This window comes from Sus scrofa, chromosome 18 (assembly GCF_054392235.1).
Source record: "Sus scrofa isolate SSC_HxYL_T2T_F1_AM1 chromosome 18, Sscrofa_HxYL_maternal_Yorkshire_Landrace_v2.0, whole genome shotgun sequence".
NCBI classification, from domain to species: domain Eukaryota; kingdom Metazoa; phylum Chordata; class Mammalia; order Artiodactyla; family Suidae; genus Sus; species Sus scrofa.
The window spans coordinates 15,390,415-15,410,513 of NC_139400.1; the positions used below are offsets into that span (position 1 = coordinate 15,390,415).

The following is a 20,099-nucleotide window of genomic DNA, read 5'->3' on the forward strand; positions in this document are numbered from 1 at the left end:
AGAGGGTTGTGGGGAATGAGCTGGGAAGATAGTTACTTCTGCTTAGCCAGCACAGCATAACAAAAATCCAAATGGTTTAAAACAGCAACAATCATTTATTTTTCTCATGTATCTGCACTTTGAGCAGGACTTGGTAAGGATGCCTCATCTTTGCTCTTGGCCACTCTGTCACCTGGCAGCTGGAGTATTCACTTCCATGCTGCCTGACTGGCATGGCTGGTAAGTTGGTTCTGGCTGGCAGATGCAACAGTAGCCAGAGTTGTGGGCCGGTGACTTCCAGTCTTCTTCCTGTGGGCCTCCTGATGGGCAGTTTGGACGTCCTCACCATATGGTGGCCAAATGTCCAGGGCCAGCATCCATAGAGAGCAAGGAGGCATTTTCCCCAACGAACCTGAGACGTCACACGGTATCCCTTCAACCAGCCCCTCTTTCTCAAAGAGGACACAAAGTCCACCCAATTTCAAGGTGAGGGACGCAGACCCATGACTCAATGACAGGAGTAACAGTTGTAAGACTAAGTCAGAAAGAAGATATAGTTTTAGCCATCTTTGGGAAACTCAAACTACCATATGAACAAGTTCTAGTGAATTAAGAAACAACGCAATGTACATCATTCCCAAAATATTTTCCACACCTTGAAAGCAGATTCTTAATCTTACTGAAAACAGCCTCAAGGATACTCTTCTCAGCTTCTTCCGTTAGAGTTCTTACGTTTTCATTGTGCCTCCTCCGCACCAATTCTTTTTCCTTCTCTTTTTCTGGCAGTGGTTTATGGGCATATTTCTTTTCTATATTTTCACATTCCATTTGTAACTCTTCATTGAGAATTTTCAAGGCTTCCTTATGGTTTCTCAGCCTTTCGTCTACGTCCTCATAGATGCTGTCGGTGTAGTAAGCCCCGTCATTGTCCCGCACCATCTGCTCGATCAGCTCCACCAGCTCCTGCAGCTGGGCTTCCTTCTCAGCCTGGTCTGTTCTGCTGCAGTTACTGAAGGCGCAGTAGCGGTTTCCACACTCCCTGATGATCCTTTGAAGGTTTGCATCCGCATCCCCGATGAAGTCGCTCAGGCTGCCGTCCTCCAGGTCGTCTTTGCGCGTGAACAAGAGCATCATGTGCTTCAGGGCTGTTTCCCCAAACACAGCCTTGATCAGCTTCACGGTTTTCTGCTCTTCATCCGTGTGGCGGTTCAGCTGCAGGACCAAGACGATGGCGTGAGGCCCGGGGCAGGAGTAAAAGATGCACCTGCTGATCTCCCTGCAGGTGGTGTCCAGCTTCTCCTCCGTGTCAAAGAGCCCAGGGGTGTCGACGACAAGAAGCTCTCTCCCCTTCCACTTCCGGGAGGCTTGCTGACAGGTCTTGGTGACAGCATGGGGAGAAAGCTTAGATTCGAATCGTTTTTCCCCTAAGATGGTGTTGGCTGTCGCGCTTTTCCCACTCCCCGTCTTCCCCACCAGCACGATCCGCAGCGTGCTGTCCTTGGAGTCAGCCATGCTTCTCTCAGGGGGGCTCAGGTACCCACAAAACCTTAAGAAAAGGAAGGAGAGGGGAAAGGGGTCTTAATTCAGGTAAGGAGGAACCATTCCCAAATCTCTTCTTTTCTTTCTTCTCCTCTCTGAAAACTTCTAAGTGTCTGTCATCCTTCTTGATCCCAGTAGAGACAGGAAAATTAAACAGTTCAGTTGCTTGGAAGCAATAGCAAAGTCGTTAAAGACTATCCCCACGAAAGAGCGCTGGGAATCATAGTCTTAGTTGTGCGTGTGTTTGTATAGTTTTGAAGTCCCTTGAAAAGACATAAAAACAAAGACTAGCCCCATAGAAATGAGCATTCTTAGTGCAAGATGGTAGTCGTCAAATGCCATTTCCCAGCAAAAAATTAGGGCTTTTAGGAGAAAGTACGGATTCCAGGTCTGTGTCAGGCAATGTACGAGTTGAACCTGAACCATCTTGTCATACTAGACAACAAGGATGCTATACAAAAATTACTAGCATCGGAGCAGTTCCCATTCCGGTTCAGTGGTTAACAAGTCCAACTAGCATCCATGAGGTCGCGGGTTCGATCCCTGGCCTCACTCAGTGGGTTAAGGATCTGGTGCTGCCCTGAGCTGTGGTGTAGGTCATAGAAGCAACTCAGATCCTGTGTTGCTGTGGCTCTGACATAGGCTGGCAGCCACAGCTCCGATTAGATCCCTAGCCTGGGAACTGCCATATGACACAGGTGCGGCCCTAAAAGACAAAAAAGAAAAAAAAAATTGCTAGGATCTTATCACAAGGATTTAAGAGCCAACTTGAAGAGGCCCCAGCTGGACAAAGATGAGACAATCTGAGCATCAATAAGAAGAATACTGCCAACGGATTGAAACATATCAGATATGTTAAAATCCATGTGTTCATAGCAACACTGTCTTTTTAAAAGAAGTCAGTTGTTCCCTTTGGTGTATGCTGGGACTATGTCGTTCTGAACAGTGACAGATAAAGGGAAAGAAGCCAGCATTTGTCTTGCTTTTCTTATATCACTATGCCTCATGGAAATGAAAGAATGGTTGAGGGGATGTTTCTTTCTATAGGATTATTGCATCTAATAAATGAAGAAAGAATGCTAGAATTGGAATATCATAATTTGCGACCCTTGATGAAATCATTTGACTCTAGGTGATCATTAATATCTGAGACAACTAAACAATATGTGCCTTCTTTTTTTTTTTTTTGCTATTTCTTGGGCCGCTCCCGCGGCATATGGAGGTTCCCAGGCTAGGGGTCGAATCGGAGCTGTAGCCGCCTGCCTACGCCAGAGCCACAGCAACGCGGGATCCGAGCCGCATCTGCAACCTACACCACAGCTCACGGCAACGCCGGATCGTTAACCCACTGAGCAAGGGCAGGGACCGAACCCGCAACCTCATGGTTCCTAGTCGGATTTGTTAACCAATGTGCCACGATGGGAACTCCCAATATGTGCCTTCTGACAGATGTTTACAAGTGTACCTGTGAAGCGCTCCCACCGAAAAACCAGCCAAACTTTAATCTGATCAAGACTTTCCCTAAATATAAATTCACACAAAACATGTTAAATGACATTTTGGAGATGTAATCAACAAAATGTACACTGTCCACTTCTTTTGGGCAAAAGACTCCCTCTTTCTTAAAGAAATTTCTCAGCAAGAAACAAGGAAGGTGGAAGTGGCAATTTTTAATACTTACTTGGATCCAGCTTCAAACAATTTTCAAAATCATGAGACAATCAGGGAAATATGAACATAACTAGTATTTTTTAAAAATTCTAGCTGCTTTGTTTCTTCCTTTTTGGCTCCACTACCATCGTGTGGAAGTTCCTGGGCCAGGGAGTGAACCAGATCCTTAACCTGCTAAGCCACCAGGGAACTCCTCTAGTTGCTTTTTGAAGTCTGATAACAGTAATATCTTTCAGATGGTTTTTATCTTTCAGACATACATATTCATAAATCCTTGAATATGTATTTACTAATAAAGTGGCACAAGGTCTGACACAAGCTTCAAAGTAATCTGGGGTGGCTGCCAAGTGGTAGCAATATAAATGACACAAGACCCATACATTGATAATTCAGTTGAAGTTTGGTACAGGTACATGGAATTTCCTCATAGTGTTCCCTTTATCTCTGAATAAATTTAAAAAATTTCCCCAATAAAAAAATTTAACCTGGGTGTAGTGTAAACACTACTGAATGTACACTGTACCCCAAGCACCCTAAAAAATGTTTCCTATGTCACAGTCACCCCTCTGTATCTGTGGAAGGACTGATTGATTCCCCCGAATATTCCAAAGTCCAGAGATGCTCAAGTCCCTTATATAAATTGGCTCCTACAGTTGGCTCTCCAGATCAGGGGGTTCGCACGGGCAGATTCAACCCACCTTGGACGAATCCTGGTTAGTTGAATCTGCCAGCGCAAAATCAGGATGTGGAGGGCCGAACGTGCATCTATTGAAAAAAATCCCTGTGTTAACACGGACCCGAACAGTTCAAGCTGATGCTGTTCGAGGGTTAGTTGTGTCTCACCTACTCCCAGAACTAACCTGCAAGGAAGCTGACTGTATTATCTGAAATTTTTTAAATGAGGAAACCGATGTGGCTCAAGAATTCTGAGGCACCTGCCCAAGGTCACTGCACTCAGAGGGCTCGAGCAGAGGGGGATCAGTTCAGTCAGTCCGATTGCACGTTCACTCCTTGATTTTTTTTTTTTTTCTTGTCTTTTTGTCTTTTCTAGGGCCGCTCCCGCGGCATATGGAGGTTCCCAGGCTAGGGGTCTCATCGGACCTGTACCCACTGGCCTATGCCAGAGCCACAGCAACACGGGATCCAAGCCGCGTCTGCAGTCTACACCACAGCTCACAGCAACGCCGGATCCTTAACCCACTGAGCAAGGCCAGGGATCGAACCCGCAACCTATGGTTCCTAGTCGGATTCGTTAACCACTGAGCCACGACAGGAACTCCTACACACTCACTCTTAACCACTGCACACTACAGCCTCTTCTTCCTTCTCAGGCCCATCATTCTCTAGTTTCACTTTACAATAGCTTAGAGGTAGATCTGGGCAAGTAGTCCACTCTTTCCCAAATGAACTGTAGCAAGCCTGTAATTAGAGACAGCAGGAGGAGGGTTTCGCACATATTGTTTCTTTAGCATAGCTAATCCTCTCCCCTTAGCACCTGCTCCTCGGCTCATACGATAGACTATTAGGGACACAGATCCTCTGTGTTAGATGTTAGAAAGAATTCAAACTGGGGAATTCCCTTTGTGGCTCAGCAGTTAATAAATCCTACGAGAATCCATGAGGATGAGGGTTTGATCCCTGGCCTCACTCAGTAGGTTAAGGATCCGGTGTTGCCGTGAGCTGTGGTGTAGGTCACAGGTGCGGCTCGGATCTGGCATTGCTGTGGCTGTGGTGTAGGCCGGCGGCTGCAGCTTTGATTTGACCCCTCGCCTGGGAACGTCCATGTGATGTGGGTGCAACTCTAAAAAGCAAAAAGAAAAAGAAAGAAAGAAAGAAAAAAAAGGAAAAGAAAGAATTCAAACTGAATTCTCGATTTCTTCCACCATTAGGGATTGACCTGGGTCCCCTATGGAGGTCACTACACTCAGAGATTCTGATTCTTTTTCAGTAAGAAGAGGGATTAAGTCTGAGGGTCTCTGAATTGCCTTCAAGCTCTAAAGATCTGCCTTGGGGACATGAATTTCCTATGAAGGGAAAAGGCTGGGTTATCAATCAGCACTCACTGTCTATCACAACAGCCGCTGGATGGAAGATGCCTGCTCAGCACGAGTTTGTCGATATTAAATAAGAGATGTGTAGACATTATGCTAATAGAGCCCTACCCTCCTCCACTGCCACTCCTCCTTGCCGTGTGGTTTACACAGCACCTGGTCCCTTCTCAGGCCAGAATCCACCCCCTGCCCAGACTCCCTGTATCCTACTAGCCCTCACAGCTCTATCCCTCTCCTAGGGGTCTCTACGCAGCCAAGCTCACCTTATTTTGAATGAGGTGATGAGTTGTCAGGTTTTCGCTGAAGAAGCTGCTTGAGCCAGTGCTTTTGCTGGAACTATGAGAGGAAAGTGTGTGTGTGCACCCTCTGAAAAGCCAGAACCAGGAAGCTGATTGGGTGGAAGCTGATTGGGTGGAGCCAGTGCAGGAATGGGTTGCCTTTAAAGAGACAGAAATGCTGCCCCATCATTGGGTGGATGCTTCCGTTGTGTCAAGTTGAAACCTTTTTCTCCGCATGCCTGCCATCGCACCCAAATCTCCAAAGTTGTGCTGGTTCTTTGGGATTACAGCGATGGATCTAAAAAGCCCTGATTAAATGACCTAAATCTTGCCCAGAGAGCCAGACACAGTGTGTGACCATCTCCCCTGGGTGCAGTGGGAGACTGCGGACTGCTTCAGGAAATAAGGAAGTCAGACATTGGTGTATCCTGGAGAGACTGCCCACTGATTGAATAGCAGGGGTCTTTATTAGAGTCCTTTGCGGCTTTCTTTACTCTTTCAAATAACAGCACTCACATACAAAGCCAAGAGGCTCTACACCATTGGGAACCAAGAGAAAATGAGGGGATGAGGCCTGGAAAAATATCTTCCAGGGACCACACTGCTTACGCAGTTTTTTTCCTTTTCTTTCAAGCTGGAAATTATGCATATTAATAAAGATCCACTCAGGAAAGGGACTCAGCTTTCCCTCCCAACTCTCCCACCTTTTCCTATCTTCAGCCTAGGCAGAGCTAGATTATCCTAGATTTACCCAGTGGCTGATGCCAACCTGCTCTGAAAGTTTTTTTTGAGACGAGGAACAGGTTGTCAAAGCCCGCAGGTTGACCAGCTGGTTCAGCTGTCTGTTGCATCATCATAAAAATATTTTGGTTTTGATTGTATATTTTGGTTCACTACCCTGAGAAATTGGATTTGTCCATGCTTAAGCACAAGGGAAAGTACCAAGAGGACCAGATGTGGTAGGAAGTGGTGGACCATTGGGCGGCTACCCAGGGAAGTAAGCAGCTAGATTTGGATATTTGATGTGAGTGGCCATATGATTGGCCCCTATCATTGGTCAGATTGTTGGGTCACCTGGAAGGGCCCTAGGTAATACTTCCTGATTTCCAAAAAAGGCACAGATCGGGGCCAGCTATGTCATTTGTGAAGGCTGGCACAAGATGAAAATGCCAGGCCCTTTGTTCAGAATGCACTAAGAATTTCTAGTTGACGTCAACAGAGCATTAAACCAAGAGCAGGGCCTTTCTAAGCACAGGCTCAAGTCCTCAGTTTTTTTTCCACCAAGTGAAATATAACGCTCAATGTTTAGGTTGTGCGTATTTTTCAGTTGACACTTGAGTCCTCCCGTAGAGAGGACTTCTTCAGTGCTTCCTGAGTAAGGATGAATGCTATCAATAAAACTTTACCAGTGGATAATAGAACATCTGTAATGTCCGTCTCAGCATAGCACAGTACAAACTTCGTTTTGTTTCCCATAAACCCCTGTATTCTCAAGAAATGGGCAACAGGATGATTTATTGTCAATTCACTTGTGTAGAGAAAAACATGCATCCCGCCTCAGCTGGGGCCACTTCCTGCCTCCCCTCCTCCCTGCCCTCTCTTACTCATTGCTTGACGTTGTGGTCACAGCACAGGCTAGAAAGGCCAGATCTCAGGGCCCGTGTTCCCGTGCTTGTACTTGCTGAAGTGTTCAGAAAGAAGGAGAAGAGAAAGGCTGGGCCAAGAAGAAAGCTCACTGTGGTGTCGTCTAAAAAAAAAAATGCACAACCTTAAAGTTGAGAGTTCTGGTTTATTTAGCGGACAAACCTGAAGATGGAAGCCCGGATGGGACACAGCGTCTCAGTTAACTTTGAGAAGAGGCTCCAAAGAGGCGAGGAGGGGGGCCAGGACACAGGAGTTTTTGCAACAAAGACTCTGTGTAGTTGGAACATCCATTGATGACTGTTAATTAAAGACAACCAGATATCTCTTGTACTTTTTCTTTTTAATTATAGTACAGTGGATGGATAATGTTGTGCCAATTTCTGCTGTACAGTAAAGGGACGCAGTCATACACATGTATGCATTCCCTTTCTTATATGATCAGAAAACCAGACATCTCATGTTAAGGAATGTAGTGCTTTTCTATGTAGGGGGAGAGGCAAGAGTCTGGGCACATGATACACACCTCAGCTCTCTGGGCCCAGGATCTATGCTTTCTCTTTCTGAGCGTCCTCGGGGCTCACCTTCAGGCAACACCTTTGTTTACAGATACGGGCAGCATTTTTCACTCCCAATGGAATTTAAAGAATAGAACACAGACCCCAGAAATAAGTCCATGTATATGTGTCCTTAGGATCCTCCTCAGATCCCTCCCCAAGCTGGCCTTGCCTGAGGATCGGAGGCTGTCCTGTGAGTCTCCAAACACATCAGGGCCTTATTCGGATTAGGCGCAATAGTCAGCACGTCTGACTTCAACATGAATGGAACAAAATAAACTCTAAACAGGGAATCGGTGTGTATGGAAGTTGCAATCTTTCAAAACCCTAACAATGGCCGTTCTCAAAGGGGCTAATAAACAACTGAGAAACCTCATTTTCCCCCCATTGTCAAAACTAGAAGGCCATCCACTGGCACTTAGTAAGCCTGACAACTGGGTGTAATACCAACCGGGACACACAGATTAAAGGAGAGATTAGAGAAAGAGACATTCAAAGAGAACACTTCTAGAACTATTGTCATGCAGGTGACGGTGTGCATGCCCAAGGTTGCAGACGCTGAGGTGCAACATCAGACATGCTACACAGCAGGAGAGCTGGACCTCACTAGTCGCGAAACAAATATGCAACAATAGGAGATCAGGCCCCAGAAAAGCATAATCCAGAGTGGCTACACTATATAACCTAAATTGCCCAGTTTTTAGTGCTACAAAACATACGAAGAAACAGGAATCTATGACCCCGCCCCGCCCCAACCCGACAGGTAACATATACTGCCTGTCAGAGGGCCCGGATGCTGGATTTGAAGACAAGGCTTCCAAATAGCAATTGTAAATATATTTAAAGGATAGAACACAGACCCCAGAAATAAGTCCATGTATATGTGGTCAATTAATTTACTACAAATAAGTCAAGAATACATAATGAGGAAAGAAGAGTCTCTTCAATAAATGGTGTTGGGAATATTGGATAGCCACGTGCAAAACAATCAGACTGGACTCTTGTCACACACCATACACAAAAATCAACTCAAAACAGACTAAGACGGGAACTTATGACTTAAAACCATTAAACTCCTAGAAGAAAACACAGGGGGTAGGTTCCTCGACATTAGTTTTGGCAACAATTTTTCTTTTCCCTTTTTTTTGACACCAAAAGCACAAGAAACAAAGGCAAAAGTCAATAAGTGAGAGGACTTCGCATCATGGCTCAGCAGAAACAAATCTGACTAGCATCCATGAGGACACAGGTTCAATCCCTGGCCTTGCTCAGTGGGTTAAAGATTCAGCATTGCTGTGAGCTGTGGTGTAAGTTGCTGAGATCTGGAGTGGCTGTGGCTGTGGTGTAGGCTGGTGGCTACAGCTCCAATTCAACCCCTAGCCTGGGAACTGCTATATGCCGAGGGTGTGTCTCTAAAATTACTAAAAAAAAAAAAAAAAAAAAAGAAGAAATGAGACTACATAAAACTAAAAAGTTTCCTCAGAACAGCAAAAAGAACATTCAGCAAAATGAAAAGGCAATTCATAGAATGAGAGAAAATATTTGTAAATCATATATCTAACAAGAGGTAACATTTCAACGTATACAGGGAATCCATACAACTTTGTAGCCAAAAAACCACACACACACACACAAAAACAAACCAAAAAAATCCAATTTAAATGGGCAGATGACCTGAGTAGACATTTTCACAAAGAAGACATACAAATGGCCAACAGGTAAGTGAAAAACTTCTCAACATGAATCATCAAGAAAATATAAATCAAAACCACCATGAAAAATTGCCTTATACCTGTTAGAACGGTCATCATCAAAAAGACAAGAGGTAACGAGTGTTGGCAAGGACGTGGAGAAAAGGGACCATTTGGGTGCTGTTAGTGGAACTGTAAACTGGTGCAGTCACTATGGAACACCGCATGGCGGTTCCTCCAAAAATTAAACCGAGAGCTACGATGTGATCCAGCACTTCCACTCGGAGGTACCTACCCCAGGGAAGTGAAAACAGGATCTCCAAACGATATCTGCACTCCTGTGTTTACAGCAGCGTTATTCACAATAGCCCAGGTATGGAAGCAACCTAAGGGTCTATCTATGGACCCGAAGGCCTTTACTAAGTGAAATAAGTCAGAAGCCAGCAGCCAGCTGCAGCTCCAATTTGGAAAAAAAAAAAAAAAAAAGGTAAAAAGAGGCCAGAAAGAATATCATGCTTCTTCCCCTCGGAGGTTATAGCGCCAGTTGGGGATGAGATGCCGGTGTCACAGGAAACTGGGAAACATCACCATAGCCCAAAGCCCGGGGCGGGGGGGGGGGGGGGGTGCGCAGTGACAGCATCCCAGCATCCCGTGGGGCCCTTAGCTCGGAGGCCGATGCCTCTGTCTCTTTAAGTGATCAGCACAGGGCCCTCCCTCCCCGAGCTCAGAGGTCTGAGAGGCACAGAGACTTCCTCCCGGTTTGGGAGGAAGAGTCAGCTCCACCTACAGTCGCAAGGCAGGAAGTAGGTCAGGAGCTGCTCAAAGCCGACCTGAGAGCCTGTCACCAATTCTGCAGGAAAGGTGAGCCCACGGGAAAGGGAGCCGTCCTGGGGGCCAGGGTGCGCGTGCGTGCGTGAGTGTGCGCGCGTGCGCGTGACCTGTGAGGAAGGGGAAGAGCTGTGCCTGTCGATGCTCGATGCTCGATGCTCGCCCTGTGAGTGACTGCATTCTAATGAGCGTGAGAAAGAGACGCGGGATCCAGGCACAGTCACTTCCCAGGTCCAGGTTTGTAAGGATGTAGAGTTGCAAACAGAGGAAGTTCAGTAGACGTGTATTCCCTACTCCCTGAATAAATAAGAAAGGTGTTTGTTTTCTAGAACTACTGCAGGGAACAAAACACACTTTAGAAAGCAACAAACCCTCCCCACATGCATATGGAGCAAAGGCCAAATAGATTCCTGGGGAAACAAATCTAACCTCAGAACAAGTTCTGAAGTAGAAATTCTGTCTCTATCTGAGCTGAACCCTCCTAAAACACTCACCCTCCTTAGCACGGGCCACAGTCGTGTCCCGGAGACGACTGAGTTTATCAACACACTTTCCCACCCCACCGCACGCCCTTGAACATCTGCCCCCCAAGTCCAGGGCTCTATGGGCTGCTGTGCCATCTTAATTTCTACATCTCATTTACGTAATGAAGGGATGGGATTAGGGTTACTGATTCAAACCCTCAGGCCATGGACCAAATGACTTAGAATTATTCGGCATGGCAGGTACTTCCTTTTACTAAATACATATATGTGAATAAAAATCCCTAGGAAATAGACATCTTTAATAAGTCCCTAAAGAATTCCAAAATATGCCAGATTCAGGAAATGCAGGACTAGCAAAATAAACTTTGATCCCTTGGCATTTTAAGAGAAAGGATTCTACAAGTTTTATATTTTCCAATAATACACGTCTTTGTAAGCCCAGATTTCAGCCGTTAAGAACATCAGAAGAACTCTTCAAGTTTCATTCCAAACTTTGGGGGAAGTTCCGAAGGGCTTACCCAAGGGATCCCCTGTAGCTTGTCTTCATTTCCACCTTTGACCAGAACATCTTGCTTTAGCTAAATTGTTCCTCTTTGCTTTGAATCTTTTCTCTTCAGAGTGGGGGTGAGGGGCAGAGGTTGCCTTTTGTTATTGAAATACAGTGGATTTACAATGTTGTAATAATTTCTGCTGTACAGCAAAGTGATTCAGATATACATAAGAATACATAGTATATATTATAATATAATGTATAATATATATAATCTTTTCCATTATGGTTTATGTTAGGATATTGAATATAGTTCCCTATGCTATACAATAGGACTTCGTTTATTCTTCCATTTGTAAAAGGGCATCTACTCACCCCAAACTCCCAGTCTTTCCCTCCCCTCTTCCCCTCCCCCTCCCCCTTCTCCCTTGGCGATTCAAGTTTGTTCTTGAAGTCTAAGAGTCAGTTTCTGTTTCATAGATAGATTCATTTGTGTCCTATTTGAGATCCCACATATAAGTTATATCACATGGTGTTTGTCTTTCCCCTTCTGATTTATTTCACTTAGGATGAGAATCTCTAGTTCCAGCCATGCTGCTGCAAATGGAATTATTTCATTCTTTTTTATTTGCTTTGAGTCTCGTTGGTTGTTTCCTCATTTCTTCTCGGGGTCAGTTAAGGGAGTTTGTTGGTTGCTATTTACAAAATAACCGCCTCACACGATGTGATTTGCCCCTGGGGTGAACTTCGCTGAAGACTTGGTGGGATGAAGGGGGGTTACTGCAGAAACACGAAGACCTTCGGATTGAGTTCTAGGCACACCTGTCACTAGACCTCTGGCCAAGCTCTGCCTCTGATTTCCTTTGTGTGTGCTGCCAACGGGGGATGATGAGAAGAGGTGGGATTGGAAGTGGATGGGGACGCACAGACAGGACTCTGGAGAAATGGGGGGGGTGAAAGGTCGCGGGAGTGACACCACAGTGGGGGTTGGGAAAGACCCTGAAACCTGCTGTTTGTGGAGCAGCCGAGGGGGGAGAGGATTCGTTGGGAATGAGGCTGGAGAAGCAGATGGAGGAGAGAGAGGAGGTGCTTGTGTTCGGGTGCTCCTGTGGTCAGGCCACCTTGACCTCAGAGTGGGGGCCTGTATTCGGTGATGTTTGATTGGTTGTAATCCATTCCATTTGAAAAGCCTTCGATGTGGGGGCAAGATCATCAGGGGTCGGAGGGGAGCTTCCCAGTCTCCCCCTCTTTAGACACATTAGGACCAGCCAAACGCTGGGCTTCTCTGAGAAGCCGTTTGGGGAATATGTCTGTTTTCCAGTGTCCAAAACCAAAATGCCCATTTTCTTTTTGTTAGTTCCCAGGCCAACAAGCTTAAGCTGGGTCCCTGACACGCTGAGCAAGGAAGTGTTCTTGTTCTCAGGGTTTTGCACAGTCTCCCCCAGCTGCTGACTCTCCTGGGAAAATGCAATGGCTCAGCCAATGTCACTGGCATAGAATTCCCCAGGAAAAACTTCTCTCTAGAGCTTTCTCATTGACACAGAGCACGTGTTATATCCTCCTGTCTGCTCTTTGCACTCGGAGGTCCTGAAGACAAAACCAGGCTCAGCGAATATTCTCACGGGTCATTCCAACCCTGACCTGGCTCCTCCAATGTCTTCCCCAAATTCTGATGCTCAGGGGAGGGCAGGAACTATGACCTTGTCACTGTGGTGTCCCCAGCTCTTTGGAATTAGATTGAAGCATTGTAGGTAGTTACACCTATTTGATGAATGAGCGAATAAATAAGTGAATGAACCAACAAATTGTGTTTGGGACTCTTTCAGTTAATCATGAGAAGACAGAAGACAGCACGAAATGAAGAAAATCCCCATGGTAAGAACATATCTCATAATGCGTATCTGCCCCCAGCTGTGAGCTCTGGGTAATAAGGAAGGGGGCTAAGTCAAGACTCAAGAACAGAGAGAAGCCCCAGAGGTATCTCGATGCCAGGATAAATCAGCAAGGGCCTTGGGTTGGCATTTGACCGAGATCTCTGTCCCTGCCCTGCTGTGAAATATTAAGTTATTTGTGTCATCTGCACCTCCGTTCCTAACGTAAAACGAAGAAAGTACACCTGCTGTGATCTCCACAGAAGGGGACGTGGATGGCATGGAAGCATGTGCTAGAGGACACAGGGCTCCCCAGGTCGAAGGTGTCAGGGAACAAGGATGGAGGGTTGAGCAGGTATCTCATTGGGCAGCAGGTTTAAGAGAGAGGAGACAGAGGAGGAGGAGAAGGAGGAGGGAGGAGGGAGGGGGAGGAGGGGGAGGAGGGAGGGCAGGAGAGATGCTCTCCTCTCACCCTCTGCAGCCCAGTGAGGACAGCGCTATGTTCTCTATTGGTCTCCTTTGTGCAGAGGAGCTTTCACACTGAGGCGATGCCGCTTCCCAGGGGGACATGGCTGGCAGGGGGTGGGGCTGTGATCCAGACCCGGGGCGTGGGACTCCAGAGAGCCCTGGCTGCCAGGCCCACTGCTCCTCCTGCCTTTCTGCGGTGGGAGAGTGTCTGGGAAGGCATGGCCGAGGCCACTGAGGCTGTCGCCTGGGGACCAGCTCTGCGCAGGGTGGCGGATGACAGATATGGTCAGAGGGCGGGGCGCCTGTGTGACAGAGGGGCGTCCTCCCGAGGAAGCCTCACCAGCTGGGGGCGCCCCTGCGGGGGCAGGTGTGGCGCCAGAGAGGGCAGCAATGCACGAGGAACGCTGTCCCTCTCCCGAGTTGAGGGCTCCTAAAGTAAAGGTTCGGTCCGAAAAGCCAAAGGTGGGGGGCCCCTGTTCCCCTTTGTTCCAAAGGAGTCCAGGCGACCCACGTGCCAGGCGGCGCGCGCTGCTTTAAGGCCCGGACTGACAGATCATTGGTCTCGCAGGTTCTGAGGACCTCCAGGCGGCCCTGCAGGAGCCCAGGCTGCGGCTCCTCCTGGCCGGGAGGACGGGGGCGGGGAAGAGCTCCACGGGAAACAGCATCCTGGGCCGGAAGCACTTTGACTCCAGGCTCAGGGCCACGTCGGTGACCCGAAGCTGTGCCGTGGCGAGCGGCAGGTGGGCGGAGTGGGACGTGGATGTCCTTGACACCCCGGACCTTTTCAGCTCCGAAGTCGCCCGGACAGACCCCGACTGCAAGGAGAGAGGCCGCTGCTACCTGCTCGCAGCCCCCGGGCCCCACGCCCTGCTCCTGGTGACCCAGCTGGGCCGCTTCACGGCCCAGGACCAGCAGGCCTGGAGGGGGGTGAAGGCGCTGTTCGGGGACGGGGTCTCGGCGCACACGATCGTGGTCTTCACCCGCAAGGAGGACCTGGCGGAGGGCTCCCTGCAGGACTACGTGCGCGACAGCGAGAACCAGGCGCTCAGGCAGCTGGTGGCCGAGTGCGGGGGCCGCGTCTGCGCCTTTAACAACCGCGCCACGGGTCCCGAGCAGGAGGCGCAGGTGACGGAGCTGATGAGGCTGGTGGAGGATCTGGTGAGGGACCGCGGCGGCGCCCCCTACACCAACGACGTGTACCGCCTGGCGCAGGCCCTGGGCGGCGTGAGCCCGGAGGAGAGGCTCCGCAAGGTGGCCGAGCAAGTGGCAGGCCGCCAGCTGAAGCAGCGGTGGGGCTGGCTGCTGGCCAGTCGGTGGAAGTGGCCAGAGGCGCTGGGGACATGGTGGAGTCTGAGCCTGGCGGGGCTGCTGAGCGGGGTGATCCTGCTGTACGGTTCACACTGGCTTTGGGGAGGTCGGTCCTGATCAACAGGCTGTAAATAAGACTTTGACTCATCAAGTGACACCAGATTCATCCCTGGTGCTCTGCAGTTTCAGCGCCCACATCCTCTCCTCTCTTCCCTCACCTGCCTCTTCTACCAACTTCAGAATCCTGCCAGGTCCCATGTCTCTCCTGAAACATTCCCATGTGACCTGGAGGTCCCCAAGCACTCCCCTTCCTGAAGCCAAACAACCTCTGTGCCTTTGCCTGCTTTCCCCTGACCTCTGACTGCCTTGACTCTCTCATTGCATCCTCTTGGCGCCTGAGAACAGAAGAGGAGCATTTGCTCCCCTGCCCCCCACCACTTCAGGCAGGATGGAGGGCAGAACCATCCCAGAGCAGAGCCCTGCGTCCATACTGGCTTGTTTGAGTTGAACTGGGTTGAATAAATGAATGTACAGGAAATCAGGTCGTGTTAAAAGACATCAGTATTTGCCAGTCTTTGTTCACCTGCCTTATATGCCCAGTGAACAAAGATGATCCTCTGTCATTCCTAACCTCACCTACAAAAACCATATGCCCCCTGCACCCCACACTCAGTTGTGTGACCGTAAGGGCCACAGAGGTCCTGCAGTACAGCTCCTCCCAAGGAGGCGTTTTCTCACTGGCTTAACACACACTCAGGACAAAGCAAGAGTATGCTTTTCAATTCAGGGACACACTTAAAAATTTAAGATATTTAGAAAATTATTTTCTTTTATTGCGATCTCAAAATAAAGGGTGAACAGGTCTTTACGGGATGAAAACTGGTGATCGGCTGGTGGGTTTCCACAACATCTTCTCCTGTCCCGTGCACATCTGGGAGAATCAGCTCTCTGGGCCAGGTGAGATGAGCCAGGTCAGCCTGTGTTCAGTCCTAAATCTGCCTCCCTATCTCTCCACCCACATTTGCTTGGTCTCCGGCACCCCCACCTTCACACACAAACACAAGCTCATCTCTCATACAGCTGTGTCATCCCAGGTCTCTCCCCTACAGTGTCCTCTGTCCATTACCTTCACAGCCAGAGATGCTCGGGTTCTTGAAGACCTCAGATCACTAAAGAGACACGTAAAAAGGGAAAAGAATCTGCAGCAGCTGAACACATATTGGAAAGAGTGGTCCACAAACCCTGCCCAGATGCCATTGCAAACACTAACAGGACCACCGATGCCAAATGCTGAGACTTGACATTTCTTCAGCCACAGAGGTTGTTTTGGTTTAAGGGGTTGTGTGCAGATCCAGCAGAGGCTCTGATAGAGGTTCTTGATTTTGGTCTTGTTCATTTTTCAACATACTCTTGACATCCACGAGCAAGATAATGAGTTTGGACCCTTATCTTGAATGATCTAAAAATTTTAAACAGATCAAAGACCTAAATATGAGGCAAAGACTACAAAACTCTTAAAAGAAAACACAAGTGTAAATATTCATGATCACAGATTAGGCAATAGCTTCTAATATACGACACCAAAAGCAACAAAGAAAAGCAAATTACATTTCATCAAAATGTAAAACTTCTGCTCATCAAAGAACAATATCCAAAAAAGTAAAAGACAGCTTACAGAATGGGAGAAGATATTTGCAAACTACGTATTGGATAAAGATCTAATATCCAGAAAATATGATGGACTCTTACAACTTCACAACAAAAAAATAAATAATCCAATTTTTAAATGAGCAAAACATTTAAGTAGGAATTTCTACAAATAAAATACACAAATGGCCAATAAACACATGAAAAGATGAAAAACATTAGTCATTGATTTGCATCATTAGAGAAATGAAAGTCAAACCCAGATAAGATATGGAGTTCCCGTCACAGCTCAGCAGTAACAAACCCAACTAGTATCCATGAGGCTGTGGGTTTGATCCCTAGCCTCTCTCAGTGGGTTAAGGATCTGGCATTGCTGTGAGCTGTGGTGTAGGTCACAGACTCAGCTTGGATTCCTGTTGCTGTGGCTGTTGCTGCAGCCAGCAGCGGCAGCTCTCATCCGACTCCTAGCCTGGGAATTTCCATATGCCACAGGTGTGGCCCTTAAAAAAAAAAAAAAGCAAACAGATAAAAAGAATGGAAACAACCCAAATGTACATCAATTGATGAATGCATATAAACAGAACATGATATATTCACACGAAGGAATATTATTTAGCCATAAAAAGGAATGGGGTATAGGAGTTCCCTCATGGCTCAGTGGGTTGGGGATCCAGCATTGTCACTGCCATGGCTCTGGTTACAGCTGTGGTGTGGGTTCCACCCCTGACCCAGGAACTTCCACATTCTGGCCAAAAAAATAAAATAAAAAGGGACATTTCTGGGCTTGGTCAACACTTATGACACTGCAAATGAACGATGGAAAAGTAAGGAGAAAACGGCCATTTCCCTTTTTTTCCTACCCATTTCCGAAGCCCATTTCCTTTGTTGTTAAAGCGAAGAAAAGACTTTCCCTGCCCCACGTTTGTCTCCCAGTCCCACCATCCACACACTCCTTTTCCACCTTGAGTGTGATGACTTTGCCCAAGAATGAGCAAAATTGGTCTCTCATCCTTGGCCAGCCTCTACCCACCACGTATGACATAGCTCACCCCGCGGGCATGATTAGCTGGGACCGACATTGGTGAAAATTCTGAGAGCAGCTGCCTGGTCGGGGTAGACCTTTCAGGCTATGCCAAGAATCAGCCCCACAGGATGCTGGGAAACTCCGTGGGTTGGATCCCTGAGGAAGCATGAACAGCATCCGCCCTCCTCTCCCTGCTCAGAGTGATTCCGGGGGCTCTGGCTTTGCTTTCAGACAGGAGACAGACTACAATTTTTTTTTTTTTTTCACAAAAGAGGAAACGGAGCTCCAGAAATCTTAGAAGGCATATACCAAAACACCCCCTGTGCAGGATCTGGAACCATAATCTAAGTCTTAGAATTCATCTTCCCTCTGTCCCTTCATGCATTCTTCAGCCGCACCCCACCCACTCAACCCTAAGATTATAGGAAGTGGGGAAATGAAACCACAAGTCAGAGTTTAATGGGAAGAAATCTGAATTATGAAGCAACTTCTCTTCCCCTGTCTGAGCACAATCATAGAGGGAGAAAGGAAATTAAAAAACATTATTGAGTAAGGAATGTTGAAATCTCCAATTATAACTGTGGGTTTTTTCTTTTTCTCCATTTATTTCTGTCAGTTTTCACTTCTTGCATTTTGAAGTTCTCTGGGGGTTTTTTTTTGAGGTTCAGTTGCTTAGGAGGAGCGTCTCACGGCATCGCTGTGTCTTGTTGATGAATTACCCCTTCACCATGAAGAAGGGTCCTCCTTTATCCCTGGTGTAGACATGACGTGGTTCTGAGGCCACTTTGACTGATATTATAGCCAATGCAGGTTTCAAAGGCTTCATCTATACTCAGTATATCTTTTTCAACTCTTCTACTTTAAGCTATCTATGTCTTTAGAGTAGGATTTCCTCTAGACAGCATGCAGGTAAGTTTTGCTTTTTTACCCAATCCGTCTTACACTTGCAGAATTTAGACAATTTATGTGAAATATGATTATTGATATGGTTGCATTTAAATTTGTTATTTTGCTATTTGTTTCTAATAGTCCCTTGTTCTTTTTTTCCCTTGTTCTCGCTCTCTCTCTCTCTTTTTTTTTTTTTTCCTGGTGATTTTTTTTTCCAGATTAGGGATAGAACCTAAGCCACAGCAGTGGCAACACTGAATCTTTAACAACTAAGCCACCAGGGAACTCCTTCTGGTGAAATTTAAAATTTTCATTTTATTTCCACTATTGCTTTGTCAGCTATGCTTCATTTTATTTGTTTAGCGGCTACCCCACAATTTACAATATGCACTGTTAACGTATCACATCCTACCTTCAGAGACTATTATATCACTTCATGTATCCCAGAAGATCTTTTTTTTTTTTTTTTTTTTTTTGTCTTTTTGCCATTTCTTGGGTCGCTCCTGCAGCATATGGAGGTTCCTAGGCTAGGGGTCGAAATCGGAGCTGTAGCCACTGGCCTATGCCCGTGAAATCAGGAACTTAAAAAGCAGTTCCAAGTGAAGTGCCCAGTGAGGAACCAAGATTGGAATGACTTTTAGAAATCCAGCTTCAGGGGAGTTCCCACTGTGATGTAGTGGGTTAAGAACCCAACTAGTATCCATGAGGATGTGGGTTCCATCCCTGGCCTTGCTCAGTGGGTTAAGGATTTGATGTTGCCACAAGCTACAGTATAAGTTGTAGATGTGGCTTAGATCCCACCTTGCTGTGGCTGTGGTGTAGGCAGGCAGCTGCAGCTCTGATTTGAAGCCTGGGAATGTCCATATGCTGCAGGTGCAGCCCCCCGAAATTAATACAATACAATAAATAAAATAAAATAAAATAAAATAAAATAAAATAAAATAAAATAAAATAAAATAAATCCAGCTATAGGAAACAAACAAGTCATGGAGTTCCCTGGTGGCCAAGCAGTTAAGAATCCAGCATTATCACTGAAATGGCTTGGGTGTGGTCCCTAGCCCAGGAACTTCTACATGCCACAGGCATGGCCAAAAAAAAAAGAGAGAAACAAACAAGTCACTGCTCTCAAGCTGTGTAAGGAACCACCCCAGAATATGAAACCACAAGACCAAAAAACCAAGCCATTATCATAAACAGTCACTTAAAACAAAGGAAGGGAGTTTACATGGTGGCTCAGTGGAAACAAACCCAACTAGTATCTATGAAGACTCAGATTCAATCCCTGGCCTTGCTCAGTGGGTTAAGGATATGGTATTGCCGTGAGCTGTGGTGTAGGTCACACATGCAGCTCGAATCCCACATTGCTGTGACTGTGGTGTAGTAAGCTGGCAGCTGCAGCTGCGATTCAACCCCTAGGCTGGGAACCTCCGTAGGGCACTGGTGCAGCCCTAAAAAGACAAAAAAAATATTTTTTTTTCTTTAAAAATTAAGGAAGCATGAGGCCAAAAGCTGAAAAACAGGAAGCACATCACATGATATCTCTCAGGCAACATCATGGGGTCCTGAGATGGGGTGTAAAAAATCAAGAACCTAGAAAAGAAACTGAAAGCAAACAACTTGAAATAACAGCAAACAGCAAGAAAAAAAAAAAAGGAAAAAATTCAAAAAGAGACAAAAGTTCTC

At 46.8% G+C, this 20,099-nt stretch overlaps 2 protein-coding genes across 2 annotated transcripts; one reads left to right on the forward strand and one right to left on the reverse strand.

Annotated features, from left to right (window-relative positions):
* Window positions 1-466: 466 nt before the first annotated feature.
* GIMAP7 (GTPase, IMAP family member 7) lies at window positions 467-5,580 on the reverse strand. The gene is given in 3 exon segments (XM_021078914.2): window positions 467-639; window positions 642-1,525; window positions 5,504-5,580. Coding segments are annotated over 2 exon segments (879 nt in total). The 5' UTR covers window positions 1,492-1,525; window positions 5,504-5,580; the 3' UTR covers window positions 467-610.
* A 4,589-nt stretch (window positions 5,581-10,169) lies between these two features.
* On the forward strand, window positions 10,170-15,395 carry LOC100519177 (GTPase IMAP family member 1). The gene is made up of 3 exons (XM_021078917.2): window positions 10,170-10,268; window positions 13,037-13,085; window positions 14,118-15,395. Exons 2-3 carry the CDS (start codon window positions 13,043-13,045, stop codon window positions 14,972-14,974), a joined length of 900 nt encoding a protein of 299 aa, XP_020934576.2. The 5' UTR covers window positions 10,170-10,268; window positions 13,037-13,042; the 3' UTR covers window positions 14,975-15,395.
* The last annotated feature ends 4,704 nt before the right edge of the window (window positions 15,396-20,099 follow it).